This window comes from Salmo salar, chromosome 15 (assembly GCF_965601325.2).
Source record: "Salmo salar chromosome 15, fSalSal1, whole genome shotgun sequence".
NCBI lineage: Eukaryota > Metazoa > Chordata > Actinopteri > Salmoniformes > Salmonidae > Salmo > Salmo salar.
Window position 1 is genome coordinate 82,076,069 of NC_138305.1, and position 13,368 is coordinate 82,089,436.

At 41.3% G+C, this 13,368-nt stretch overlaps 1 protein-coding gene across 1 annotated transcript in view; it reads right to left on the minus strand.

The window, feature by feature from the left end:
- Nucleotides 1–13,368, minus strand: part of LOC106572071 (A-type voltage-gated potassium channel KCND1) — a 61,350-nt gene that overhangs the window by 2,335 nt on the left and 45,647 nt on the right. The window contains exons 3-6 of the mRNA XM_014145867.3: nucleotides 7,254–7,416; nucleotides 6,895–6,978; nucleotides 1,208–1,303; nucleotides 403–650 (exon numbers count right to left, since the gene is read on the minus strand). Coding sequence (XP_014001342.1) covers nucleotides 403–650; nucleotides 1,208–1,303; nucleotides 6,895–6,978; nucleotides 7,254–7,416 — 591 coding nt within the window. The remainder of the gene's footprint in view (nucleotides 1–402; nucleotides 651–1,207; nucleotides 1,304–6,894; nucleotides 6,979–7,253; nucleotides 7,417–13,368) is intronic.

A 13,368-nucleotide genomic window follows, 5' to 3' on the forward strand; every position in this document is an offset into this window, starting at 1 on the left:
ATACATCCATCTACACCAACAATGTATAAAAATGCAAGTGCAATCTCACCATGATCAACTGTTTCTCTAAACAATAAACTATCATTAGTCATGCTACAGTGACAAATGAAAAACATTTTTTTGCATGGTTTTAGGCTACTGGTACATTTATCATTAAACCCGTGGAGGTTGTTTTGACAAACATCAACAGCATCAAAATAATTAGAGCCAGCAGAGCTTGAACAACTTTGCCTCAGCTCGTAATTCAGGATCAGCAGAATGGTCTTTCCAATGAATTGGCCAGAGTAAAATATACTAAAACATCAACAGCCTCTACGGTGACTTAGTGGTGGGGCAAAGATAGAAAGGGAGGGGTGGGCTCCTTGGATCAGGTGGACAGGTGGATGGTGTGCGGTACAGTACCTCTGTGGGTACTGGGTACCAGCAGGAGTCTTGGTGACGTGCAGCGTGTCCAGCTCCTGCACACTGCCCCGGCTGACAGAGACAGTGGAGTTGGCAAGGCGGAAGGCCCTCCTCTTGGCCCGGCGGGAGCAGCAGGTTGTGGTGGCCCCCTGCTGGCTGGACAGCGAAGTGCTGCGGCTGGTGCGGAAGCCCACTGAGTCGGTCACACACACCTCGCTGTAAGTGACTTCATCGGTGAACTCGTGATTCTGTCGACACATACAAGAAATAGAAATGTCTATCATGTCCCTCAGTGAGTTTAAAACTCTGGGGCAAAGATGTTCAGGAGGAGTGTAAATGTTTCCTGCAGGCTGGATTGTGTTACATTGTTTTACATTTTGATAATGTATTGACTACTGTTGCCTTCTTGGCCAGATCACCCTTGTAAAAGAGACTCTGTGTCTCAATGGGATTCTCCTGGATAAGTAAAGAAAGAAACAAAAGGCCTCTGATCGGCCTCACAGCTTTGAACTAGCTGTAGGTTTCTGCATGCTACCTGCTATAGCTCCAGGATGATGTCCTCCTGGTGGTGTTTAATGTGTGCTTTTAAGTGGTGAAGCCCATAGACACATTTCCACATTGCGTGGACAATAAAGTTTTTCTAATTCTATGATAGCTGCTCAACTGCTGAAAGTGTGAAACATCGTAAGTGTAACACTGCTGAGTGTGCATAAAGTACATCAAAGTGAGTGATAACCTTGAATAAAAAGTTATATCAGACAAAATGATCCATGAGATAGTTAAAAGGCAAAAAAGGAGCACTCACTGTGGTTTTCTCCAAGCAGTGCAATAGGTGATGATGTTGGTGCTCAAAGGCGGACCTGTTCTTCACACAAAGAGGTGTGCTGTCACCATCACCGTCCTGAGGGACACAGCAAGAGAGCAAATCACTTAGCTCAACATGGCCCCACATGAAAAGACATTGTCAGTGAAAATACAATGACATTAATAGTTGAATTAGTAGCTGGTAATTTATTGCTGTGATAAGCAAACTTAACATTGTAAACACATGTGAGATTTGATTTTGCCTGACAAATAGTGTAGAATTAGTTATTATTTGGACAATAATACCATACACAGTACTACTGAGTAGACCGTATGCCTCCACAGGGCTAAGGAAATACATCTGAGTGACTGTCCTTGACTGTCTGATTGTACAGTAAGTGGCCGTTCATGACCTCTCTCTCCAGTGATGTTCACCCGGACACACAGAACCCCAGAGGACCAATGCCTCCTCTGATGCTTTCTAAAAAAAATGTTTTTGTGGTTCATTAAACATCTGGCTGTGAAGCTGAGATTTCTAGGTCAAGGTGGTTGATCGCTATCATTATTGCAATAGACGGCGAACAGCCTGTCAAAGTCATCTACATTGAGATGATCTTATCTGTTGGACTGAGAGAGAGTGTGCCAGACTGGGAGGGAGGGAGGGAGGGAGGGAGGGAGGGAGGGAGGGAGGGAGGGAGGGAGGGAGGGAGGGAGGGAGCAGGGAAACAGCCATGTTAGTCACAAAGCCCGTCTGGAGACCTGCTGCAGGGTCAGCGGGTTAAGGGACATCTGTTCGATTCACTACAGACATGTCCGATAAGATCGTCCCTAAGTAGAAATAAAAACAATTAGCTTTGGCCCTTTGGAAGTCGTACTCTATTGGGTCACTGGATTACAGAGGAGATGGATGAAGTGAGTAGTGTGTTCTTTAGTTCATGGTTTTGCTGTTCTGCACCAGTCTATATGTTGCCGTGTACAACAGCACAAAACACTGCACTGTGGTGACATTGCATGAGTGGTTGAACATTTCATGTTAGCTATTGGAAATCTGAGAGAATGTTTTGCATTACATTACATTACATCAAGTAGAAAACAGACTGCTAGCTATCCCTCATACAGTAGATTAAAATGAATGTTAATCACAGTCATTTGAAATAGGATTATGCAGTCCTGACTATAGAGTTCAATCCTAGGTTATTTGTTTTGCAATTTATGACAGAATTGGCTATATTTGTCCTAATTTATCAAAAGAGGAACATACATTAAATAGAAATACTGTGGGAGATAACATTGCAAATCATGATTCATGGATTAAGTTCGGTTATGGCTGGAAGCCATGCATTCTTTATGCTAATGTTTTTTTAAAGATCCATGTTACGGGAAACAGTGAGGTGTCAAATTGGGGAGATGGTTCTATAGGTGTTTGTGGGGGGAACTCTGGTATAGAGACTATACTGCAGGCAAGACAAAGACAACCAGGAAAATATACAACCCTGTGATAGACCTGGGAGAAAAAAACAACCCCTCTAGGTTTATAAATAGCTCTGCAGTCCTGTTAGTAATGGGTTTATAGATCCATGCTGAAAAAAAATACCCTCTCACTCTGGGATTGTAAATATTGGATTATAGTAGCTTTCAGCTGCTGAGAAGAAATAAAGATTACTCTGGAATCAACCTGGTGCATAGTAAAGATGAGAATTCAATCCCTCCCCATCTGTGTCTCCTCCTCCTCTCCCACCTCTACTCGTTAAACCAGCAGAATGGGCATCTTCTTATATCCCTCTCTCCTCCTTTGGTGAAGCAAGATTAGTATAGTGAAATATGTCTGGGAGGGAGCCCTTCTTTAATTCCCTGCACTGGCTACGGCTATTAAGGAGTGTTACTGGAGATACTTCCAGTTGCATTGCTGTCTTCAATCATATTTTGCATCATAGAGTGTATGATATAACACACAGTTACTAACTACACTGGTCTGCCATTCACATAGTACAGTACTGGATGTCAACCTGGTCACAGAGCACTTGGTATTATTCTGTACGTAAATCCAAGACTCTCCATTTAGTATGATATGTTACGTTTCATATGGTATGTATTAATTTATGGATATTCATCACCCATTCCGTATGATATGTTACGAATTACAATTCATATATGTTATGAATTGGCAAAACATACTTCACAGTATGTTACGAATTTGAAAAACATATGATACGTTACGAATTCTAGTTAAGTGGCTAACGTTAGCAAGATGGCTAACGTTAGCTAGGCTAGGGGTTAGGGTGAGGGGTTACAGGTTACGGGTTAAGGTTAGGGTTAAGTTTAGGAGTTAGGTTGGGTTAAGCTTATGGTTAGGGGGAGGGTTAGCTAAAAGGGTTAAGGTTAGGGGAAGGTTTAGCTAACATGCTACGTAGTTGCAAAAGTAGCTAAAAAGTAGTTGAAAAGTGGCTAATTAGCTAAAATGAAAAAATGTCAGTCCAAGTCAAGCACTGATGATTACATGGAGTAAAACCTCTGTGAGGAGGGGTCATCATGGAGGGCTTATTGTAACGGCTGTCTTCAGAAATGAACCAAGGCGCAGCAGGTATGTGAATACTCATCTTTAATTACCCAACAAAAGGAGTAAAGCATCCACAGGAAACAATAAACACGACAGCAGCAACAGTTTGCAGGCTAACAAACGCAGTGCAAAACAACCACCCACAACCCCAAAGAAAAACACACACACCTATATAGGACTTCCAATCAAAGGCAACTCAACACACCTGCCTTCAATTGGAAATCCCAATCATCAACCCAACATTTAACAAACACAAACCCCCTGCCACATCCTGACCAAGACTAAGCAAAACGCCCTCTGCTGGTCAGGACGTGACAGTTATGCATGTTACGTGCAATGATGATAACATTGGAATAGTTACCTAATGCCTATATGCCCTATAGGGCAGGGCATTTCAAAATAGGATACGGACAATATATATATGAGTGTACAAAACATTAGCAACACCTTCCGAATATTGAGTTGCACCCCCTTTTGGCTTCAGAGCAGCCTCAATTCACCGGGGCATGGACTCTATAAGGTGTCGAAAGCGTTCCACAGGGATGCTGCCGTATGTTGACTCGAATGCTTCCCACAGTTGTGTCAAGTTGGCCGGATGTCCTTTGGGTGGTGGACCATTCTTGATACACACAGGAAACTGTTGAGCATGAAAAACCCAGCAGCGTTGCAGTTCTTGACACACTCAAACCGTTGCGCCTGGCACCTACTACCATACCCCATTCAAAGGCACTTAAACCTTTTGTCTTGCCCATCCACCCTCTGAAAGGCACACATACACAATCCATGTCTCAATTGTCTCAAGGCTTAAAAATTCTTCCCTTCATCTACACTGATTGAAGTGAATTTAACAGGTTACATCAATAAGGGATCATAGCTTTCACCTAGATTCACCTGGTCAGTCTATGTCATGGACACTCAGTGTACTATATGACATGATCTACACTATATGACCTGATCTTTCCAAAGGAGGGCAATAACTAGGGAAATACAAGAGATACAAAGGTACAAGTAATTGCCAAAATAAAGGAAACACCAAAATAAAGTGTCTTAATAGGATGTTAGGCCACCACAAGCCAGAACAGTTTCAATGCACCTTGGCGTAGATTCTACAAGTGTCTGGAAATCTATTGAAAGGATGCGACACCATTCTTCCACAAAAAATTCCATAATTTGGTGTTTTGTTGGTGGTGGGGGACAATGCTGTCTCAGGCGAAGGACTACAATCTCCCATAAGTGTTCACTTGGGTTGAGATCTGGTGACTGAGACGGCCATGGCATATGGTTTACATAATTTTAATGCTCATCAAACCATTCAGTGACCACCCGTGCCCTGCTGATGGGGGCATTATCATCCTATGGGGGCATAGCTATGGTAGCCAAAATAATGGCCAAAATAATGCCCTTCCCAACATTTTTACCCTAAGCATGATGGGATGTTAATTGCTTAATCAACTCAGGAACCACAACTGTGTGGAACCACCTGCTTTGAATATACTTTGTATCCCATATTTACTGAAGTGTTTCCATTATTTTGGCAGTTACCTGTAGATACGCTATGTTAGAATGTTTTATTTAGGTGAAGTCTGAGGTAATACAACTGAGGCAAAAAAAAATGTCACTGCTTTAAAGATGAACAGCTCAGGATGGATGGTGAATCAGGAGACTAGTGAATTGCTACTCATCCTTTAGTAACTCTATATTTTGTGGCCCCTGTTGCTAATCAAATCAAATGTATTTATATAGCCCTTCTTACATCAGTTGATATCTCAAAGTGCTGTACAGAAACCCAGCCTAAAACCCCAAACAGCAAGCAATGCAGGTGTAGAAGCACGGCATTACCTATGTGTGTCCATAAACCACCTGTCCACAACCTCTGCTTTCTGTTCTCTGATTCCCTGACCTCTCAATACACTCTTAGATTAAAAGGGTTCCAAATGGGTTCTGTGGCTGTCCCCATAGGAAAACCCTTTTTGAATGCAGACAGAACTCTTTTGGGTTCCATGTAGAACCCTCTGGGGAAGGGTTCTACATGGAACCCAAAAGGCTTATACCTGGAACCAAAAGGGGTTATTCAAAGGTTCTCCTATGGGGACAACCGAAGATCCCTTTTTGGTTTTAGATAGCACCTTTTTACCTAAGAGTGTAGGATCATTGGTTGAAACAATGTATTTACATACTGTGAATGAGATTCATTCTGAGGGAAAAAATAATACATATTCGGTGTAGCAAGTCATCCTTCATTATTGCAGGACTATTGGTGCTGACTCTGTTGGATAGATTTAATCAAAGGAAAGTTTGGGATGAAATATTAATGACTGTCAATGTGACATTTGGTTATTTTAAATGTCATTGAAACTGAAGCTGACTGATTCTTACAATGTGCTTGATGTTCCCCGGCCAGCAGCTTTATTCACATTTTTTTATTTATATATATGTTTTTCAAATTGGCAATCATAATGACATGAGATTATTATGCAGATAAGGCCAGCAGTCTAGTCTCTTTTTATTGGTATGTAACTGTTATGAAAGTTGTATTGTCAATTTGTTTTGTAATTAAACACCGCTTTAACCGTGTACATGACACTGCAACAACATTTCCCCATGGGGACAATAAAGTCAGTAATGTAAAGTAAAGATTAGGTAGGTGAAACTGCAGCAGAAAGTGTTGGTGTAGGGGAGGTGCTCCAGAATTGAGAGAGAAAGAGAGAGAGAGAGAGAGAAAGAGAGAGAACAGCAATCTGTCTGATTCTGAAGTAAATCCAGTCATTATTGGCTAAGAATAAGCTGCAGTTAAAGGAACAATTAATGATGCCATGGCAACAAAACTATCTCCAGAAAAGAGAAAAGCTTTAGTGCCATTTTGTTTTATCACAAAGCTGAACTCCAAATGCTTTATCTTATCAGTCCAGAACCTCTGCTAAAAGCATTAAAGTAGGTATTTACCCTTTTTGCCATTGACTCTTCCCTACTTTGCTCAGACCCTGATGAGTATGTGCAACTATATATATATTTAAACATACTTTAGGTGAAATACTGTATGCTGTACATGTGAAATCCAAACATACACCAGTGAAATAACTGTGATTCTGTATATGAGCATAAGGAAACATTTGCTCATGTGTATTGCTTACCTGCAAACCCCCATCCTCTTTGTGCTGCAAGAATGCATTGGTGGCCCCTTTTTTAGCCATTCGAATCCTTGCCTGGCGCACTTTCTGGAGAATGGAAAAGAATTGGACAGAAATGCCTGTGTCAGCATTTGCTCCACATACAACCCAGTGAGCAATATCTGTTGAATAAATACAAAAACGGACATTTCACAAGACAGTGTGAATCCTTGTCGCTTTCCAATCGGCATTTGCCTGACAAGCACACCTAGTAAGAATAGAACTCTATGATACATAGGATACATTACAGCAAAGGGACTGTCGACCTTCACAACAAACTGACTTGCAGATGAGGAGAATGACATCATGCCTCCCTCTCTTACCTGCTGTGCCCTCATCTTATCTGCCCGTTGGTTCTGGTGGTAGATCCTGGCGAAGTTGGAGACTATGACAGGCACAGGTAGAGCAATCACCAGCACACCACTGAGGGAGCAGATGGAGCCAAATATCTTGCCCGCTATGGAGTCTGGAACCATGTCTCCATATCTGCAAACAGCAACAGCAAGCCAGTGGGGGATTAATGTGAGGAACGCTCCTCTCAGGTCATTACTGTGACTAGTGAGACAGAACAGTTATATCTCAACATCACAGTGTATACAGGCAGAGACGCAAACCAATGGCTGTGAGTGTAAACGTGTCAATCATCCTGTCTTGGACTTCAAACAGTTTACTTTAGAATGGCTCTGAAATGTAAAAAAGAAATGTGCCTGAAATAGATGACAGGTACAGCACTCTATCACCTGTGAAAAAACTCATAGGGAACAAGAAAAGGAGATCAACACAATTACTCTTACTACACTATTAAGACTTCAATAAATCCATTGTGACAAGTCTTCATTGTGCTTATGTGAACATTTGATTATATCATGCATTACTTGTCAAAACTCAGAAGCTCATCTTTGCAACTGAACACCTCATTTAAGAAAGACTGATTGCCATGACTGAGAGTGATCACGCCAGAGCAATTAAGTAAACCATTTATGTCTCTCTCCTTCACTCTCACTGAGCACACACATACCGTACATGCACACACGCACGTACACACACGCGCACATGCACAGTCGCGAACACACACACGCACATACACACACACGCACACATTTTTCCACTCTCTCTAAGCACATGCTATCATTCAAACACAGGCACACAAGTTGCTGGTGGTTGCCTCATATAGGGTAGTACACCATCTCACCTCTGATTGGCCTAGCTCACTCCATAATTCACTGGTGCTGAGCTGAATGACTGTTACAAAGCAATAATAGGGGAGTGATGTCAGAAGCCAGACAGGTGTGGTGGAGCCAACATTTCCCACTTTCATCATGGCCATTGCTGTGCAGTGGAGGAATATGACAACTGCCTTCTGATCAGCAAGCTTTCCCATTAAAATAAGGCCTACATAGACATGCTGTGGCCCAACATGGCAGGGGGCTACTGTCAGAGATAAACACTACAAACCTGTTAGCATCATTCACTCATGGAATGTTTGTCTTTCAAATAATGTAAAAACTAAAAGGTTTGTTTTGGTTTGCCCATCTGGCTGTCACTGCCACTGGATAGATTTCTTGAAGGGGCTATTTACATAAATGATAAATGCACAAAAAACTTCCCTGCTGTAAGACACATACAGTATGGCAGCTGTGGCACTGTCTGCACTTTGGACCACCAACAATAAAACTGCATATTGGTACTACTGTATGTACTGTATTCACAACAGGTGGCCTATTTGACGACATTCTGCAGGTACAAAAACAAGCATGAATATACTGTGATCCGCATGCATTAATAGTCAGTCACTGTTAGAGTAGCATATTGATCCGAGAAACATTGGTACAAAAGTCTTATAGGACGCATATAACCATGAGGGAAAAATATGAATTTTCTGTCTTAAGAACAGATTTGATATACTGCTTTCATTTGAAGCTACTGATGGACTCCTCAAGCCATACAGTTGAAATCAGTTCTGGATAATTACAGGGGGGAACTGAGAAAGATTACTGTACAGTTGATGGGAAAGTTAATAGAGTTTCTCTGGACTGGGGACATTTGTAAACCACTCAAGCCCTTTAGATCAGCACCATTTTTGAGCAATTGTTTGTTGTATTGTAGTGCAGCAATTGTAGTGCAGCACACCATCATAGTGCTGAGGGAGCATCAGCTAGTTCCAACCATCCGAGTAGCTACAATAGCTCTGTTAAAGTAGAGCTCTAGTGAAGATGGTGGAGGTGGTGGTTGTAGTAGTATTAGTACTAGTGTTTGGTTTAGTATGTCGATACCGTACTTACAAACGGTATATCTTCATTTATGGCAGAACTTTCATGCTCATAATGAGACTTACATTTCTTATTACACAAGTTCAATTATGTATCATAAGCAAACGCCTAAGGGACATTTTCTTCCTACCATTTCATTCAAATTCATTCTGGGTCTGATCCTAATACATTTTACAGCCAATTGTTTCCCCTTTGAATTGAAAAATAGATTAATGTTAGCAACGTTGTATCTGATTGCAAGATAGCTAGGAGGCAAGACGGCTATCTCAAACCCGGCAGAATAAGGAGGGGGAACATCTAAAAAAGCACTCATCGAGCACACAAGACAAAGTGCTTGATAAAATACTACCTGTTGCCTTCTTTTTATGTGAAGATGTTGTCTATTGTTGTGTTCCCTGCTTCCCTCCGTTCAATAGCCCGTAAGGGGCTCTGTGCTCCCTGGACCAATCTACATCAACTCCAGCCTCTAATCTAGCTTCGCATTGGAAAACATCCAAATGATCGAATGGCAGGATATCTGCAGATGGCCCTCGGTTCAAAGATAAACAAGAGAACAAGTTATATACAGTACCAGTCAAAAGTTTGGACACACCTACTCATTAAAGGGTTATCTTTATTTTTACTATTTCTACATTGTAGAATGATAGTAAAGACATCAAAACTATGCAATAACACATATGGAATCATGTAGCAACCAAAAAAGTATTAAACAAATCAAAATATATTTTATATTTCAGATTCTTCAAAGTAGCCACCCTTTGCCTTGATGACAGCTTTGCACACTCTTGGCATTCTCTCAACCAGCTTCACGAGGTAGTCACCTGGAATGAATTTCAATTAACAGGTGTGCCTTGTTAAAAGTTAATTTGTGGATTTTCTTTCCTTCTTAATGCATTTGAGCCAATCAGTTGTGTTGTGATAAGGTAGGGGTGGTATACAGAAGATAGCTCTATTTGATAAAATACCAATTATATTATATTATGGCAAGAACAGCTCAAATAAGCAAAGACAAATGACAGTCCATCGTTACTTTAAGACACAAAGGTCAGTCAATGCAGAAAATGTCAAGAACTTTGAAAGTATCTTCAAGTGTAGTTGCACAAACAGGAAAGGAAGACCCAGATTTACCTCTGCTGCAGAGGATGAGTTCATTAGAGTTAACTGCACCTCAGATTGCAGCCCAAATAAATGCTTCACAGAGTTCAAGACAGACACAACATCAACTGTTCAGAGGAGACTGCAAAAATCAGGCCTTCATGGATGAATTTCTTCAAAGAAACCAATACTAAAGGACATCAATAAGAAGAAGAAACTTGCTTGGTCCAAGAAACACGATCAATGGACATTAGACCGGTGGAAATCTGTCCTTTGGTCTGATGAGTCCAAATGTGGGATTTTTGGTTCCAACCGCTGTGTCTTTGTGAGACGCAGGGTAGGTGAACAGATGATCTCTGCATGTGTGGTTCCCATCATGAAGCATGGAGGAGGAGGTGTGATGGTGTGTGGGGCTGCTTTGCTGGTGACACTTTGTGATTTATTTAGAATTCAAGGCACAGTTAACCAGCATGGCTACCACAGCATTCTGCAGCGACACGCCATCCCATCTCGTTTGCGCTTAGCAGGACCATCATTTGTATTTCAACAGGACAATGACCCAAACCACACCTACTGGCTGATTAAGGGCTATTTGACCAAGAAGGAGAGTGATGGAGTATTGCATCAGATGACCTGGCTTCCACAATCACCCGACCTCCACCGAATTGAGATGGTTTGGGATGAGTTGGACTGCAGAGTGAAGGAAAAGCAGCCAACAAGTGCTCAGCATATGTGGGAACTCCTTCAAGACTGTTAGAAAAGCATTCCTCATGAAGCTGGTTGAGAGAATGCCAAGAGTGTGCAAAGCTGTCATCATTGCAAAGGGTGGCTACTTTGAAGAATCTCAAATATAAAATATATGAAGAAAATAGTAAAAATAAACTTTTGACTGGTACTGTATGTTAATGCTCATTGATATCATGCTATGAAAGCTATACTATATAATTACAATTGTTATATATTTTAACAATGGCATATTTACAGTAGATTGAACACAGGCATTAATAGAATACAAATGAAATATTTGAGACAAGAACAGAATACTACTGTGCACAGGTCAGTTCAGTGTCAGTGTCTCAATGTTTTCTTTGCAGCAATATCCATGCATTTCTCATCAGCATTATGAAGAGCTTCCTAGCTCTTTAATTTGCCCATAATAGAATAATGTCTTAGACAGATGCCCCTGTGGGAGAGCGAGAGAGAGGCAGCCTGGCCTAGATGTGGGTACTGAAAGGGGTCAAGGAGGGTTGTCAGTAGTTCACAGGGATATTGAGTAGAGAGAGAATAGTGAACCGAGAAATCGCAGAAAACTGTTAACTCTTCTTTTTTTCCTTTTTTTTTTACAGCCTTCATGGAAAATGCTACACATGATTAATTTTGAACTTTTTTTAAGATCAGCTATTATTTATATGGCTACCTTATATTCTTGGCAGTCATGTGAATGCAGTACAATGCTCTTCATATGAATCCCCATCAGCACTACAGGCACTGTACTACCTTATTCCTGCCTCCTCACAATTCTGTCTCTACAATCAAGGCATGATTTTGGCTGCTCACATTTTCGAAAGAGAGGTTTTGTACATGATCCTTGTATCCAGCCCAAAGGCTATGTTTTCGTGTCTAATAACAGTGCAATATGTTGCACTTCAAGCTTGAGAAAAATGACCAACCGTGTCTAAAAGGTCTGATTCAAACGAGCCAAATCATTCCAATCCAACATTCTCATAATGTAGGATAATCCTCGCTGAAAAAATGTTCAGGGAAAAGCCAATGAAAAACTTTAACACTGACCACAAACAAGCCAATTGGAGAATGGAGCATTTTTGCCACAGTCACCCAAGGTGAACCTAACATCTCAGATTGAAACTCATTGGGAGTCTTACCTACGCATAGCTAGCAGATTGTAACGGGATAAGGTGATGCTCCATTAGCCGTTACAGGTTAGGTACCGTTGGAGTAGCAGGTCATTTTCTACCAACTTTATTTCTTTATTTTATTTTACCTTTTTTTTTAACTAGGCAAGTTAGTTAAGAACACATTTTTACTTACAATGTCGGCCTACCCTGGCAAAACCCTAACCCGGACGACGCTGGGCCAATTGTGCGGCGCCCTATTGGCCTCCCAATCAAGGCCGGTTGTGATACAGCCTGGAATCGAATCAGGGTCTGTAGTGACGCCTCTAGCACTGAGATGCAGTGCCTTAGACCTCTGCGCCACTCGAGAGCCCCCAAATTTTCGACCGACCTTAACTTGGCGACACATCCTCTATTCCGGACTTGGAAGACAACCAATGTCTTCTTATTATCAATGTCTAGTTGCAGGGGGTTTGCTTGAATTTTTGAAACACTCCGTTATTAAATGTTTTGCTAACCAAGCAATCCAACAATGTATACGCCGCCATCTTTTTCAAATTAATAATCTTCTCTCATTTTATTGAGACAGGTGAGTGTCATCATGACATGCGGCACTTTGGGGTGGACACCCACGTCTCAATCAATCAGAGAAGATTTGAAATAGACAAGATGGCAGCGAATACATTGTTGGATTACTTCATGGAGCAAAATAATTATTTTAAAAACAGAGTATTTTCTAAATTCAAACAAACCCCCTGCAACTAGACATGGATGTTTAGAAGACATTGGTCGTCTTCCGAGTTGGGGATTGAGAAAGTATTGACAAGTTAAGGTTGGTCAATAATTCTCTGTGCTACTCCAAACAGTACGTATCTAAAAACGCCTATTAGCCAGCTGGATAAGAGTAATGGTCTGACTAGGCCATACATTCTAATTGCTAACCTACTCAATACTGACTATCACATAAGGTGTGTAACTGATATTGACTTGTTGTGAGTGGAGTGGTGATTGTGTCCGGCAGCTCTGATTGGTTAAACACTCATTTGCTATACATGATAAACAGCTGCTAATGCAAAGTGACAGACCCACAAGCACCACTTGACATGCATCCTATTCAAACCTAATGGGGACAATGGGCTCATCAGTGATTGCATCAGGTAATGACTCCTTTGGTAATGAACAGGCAAATGTCAAGTGCCTGTGAATTAAACAGAGGAAGG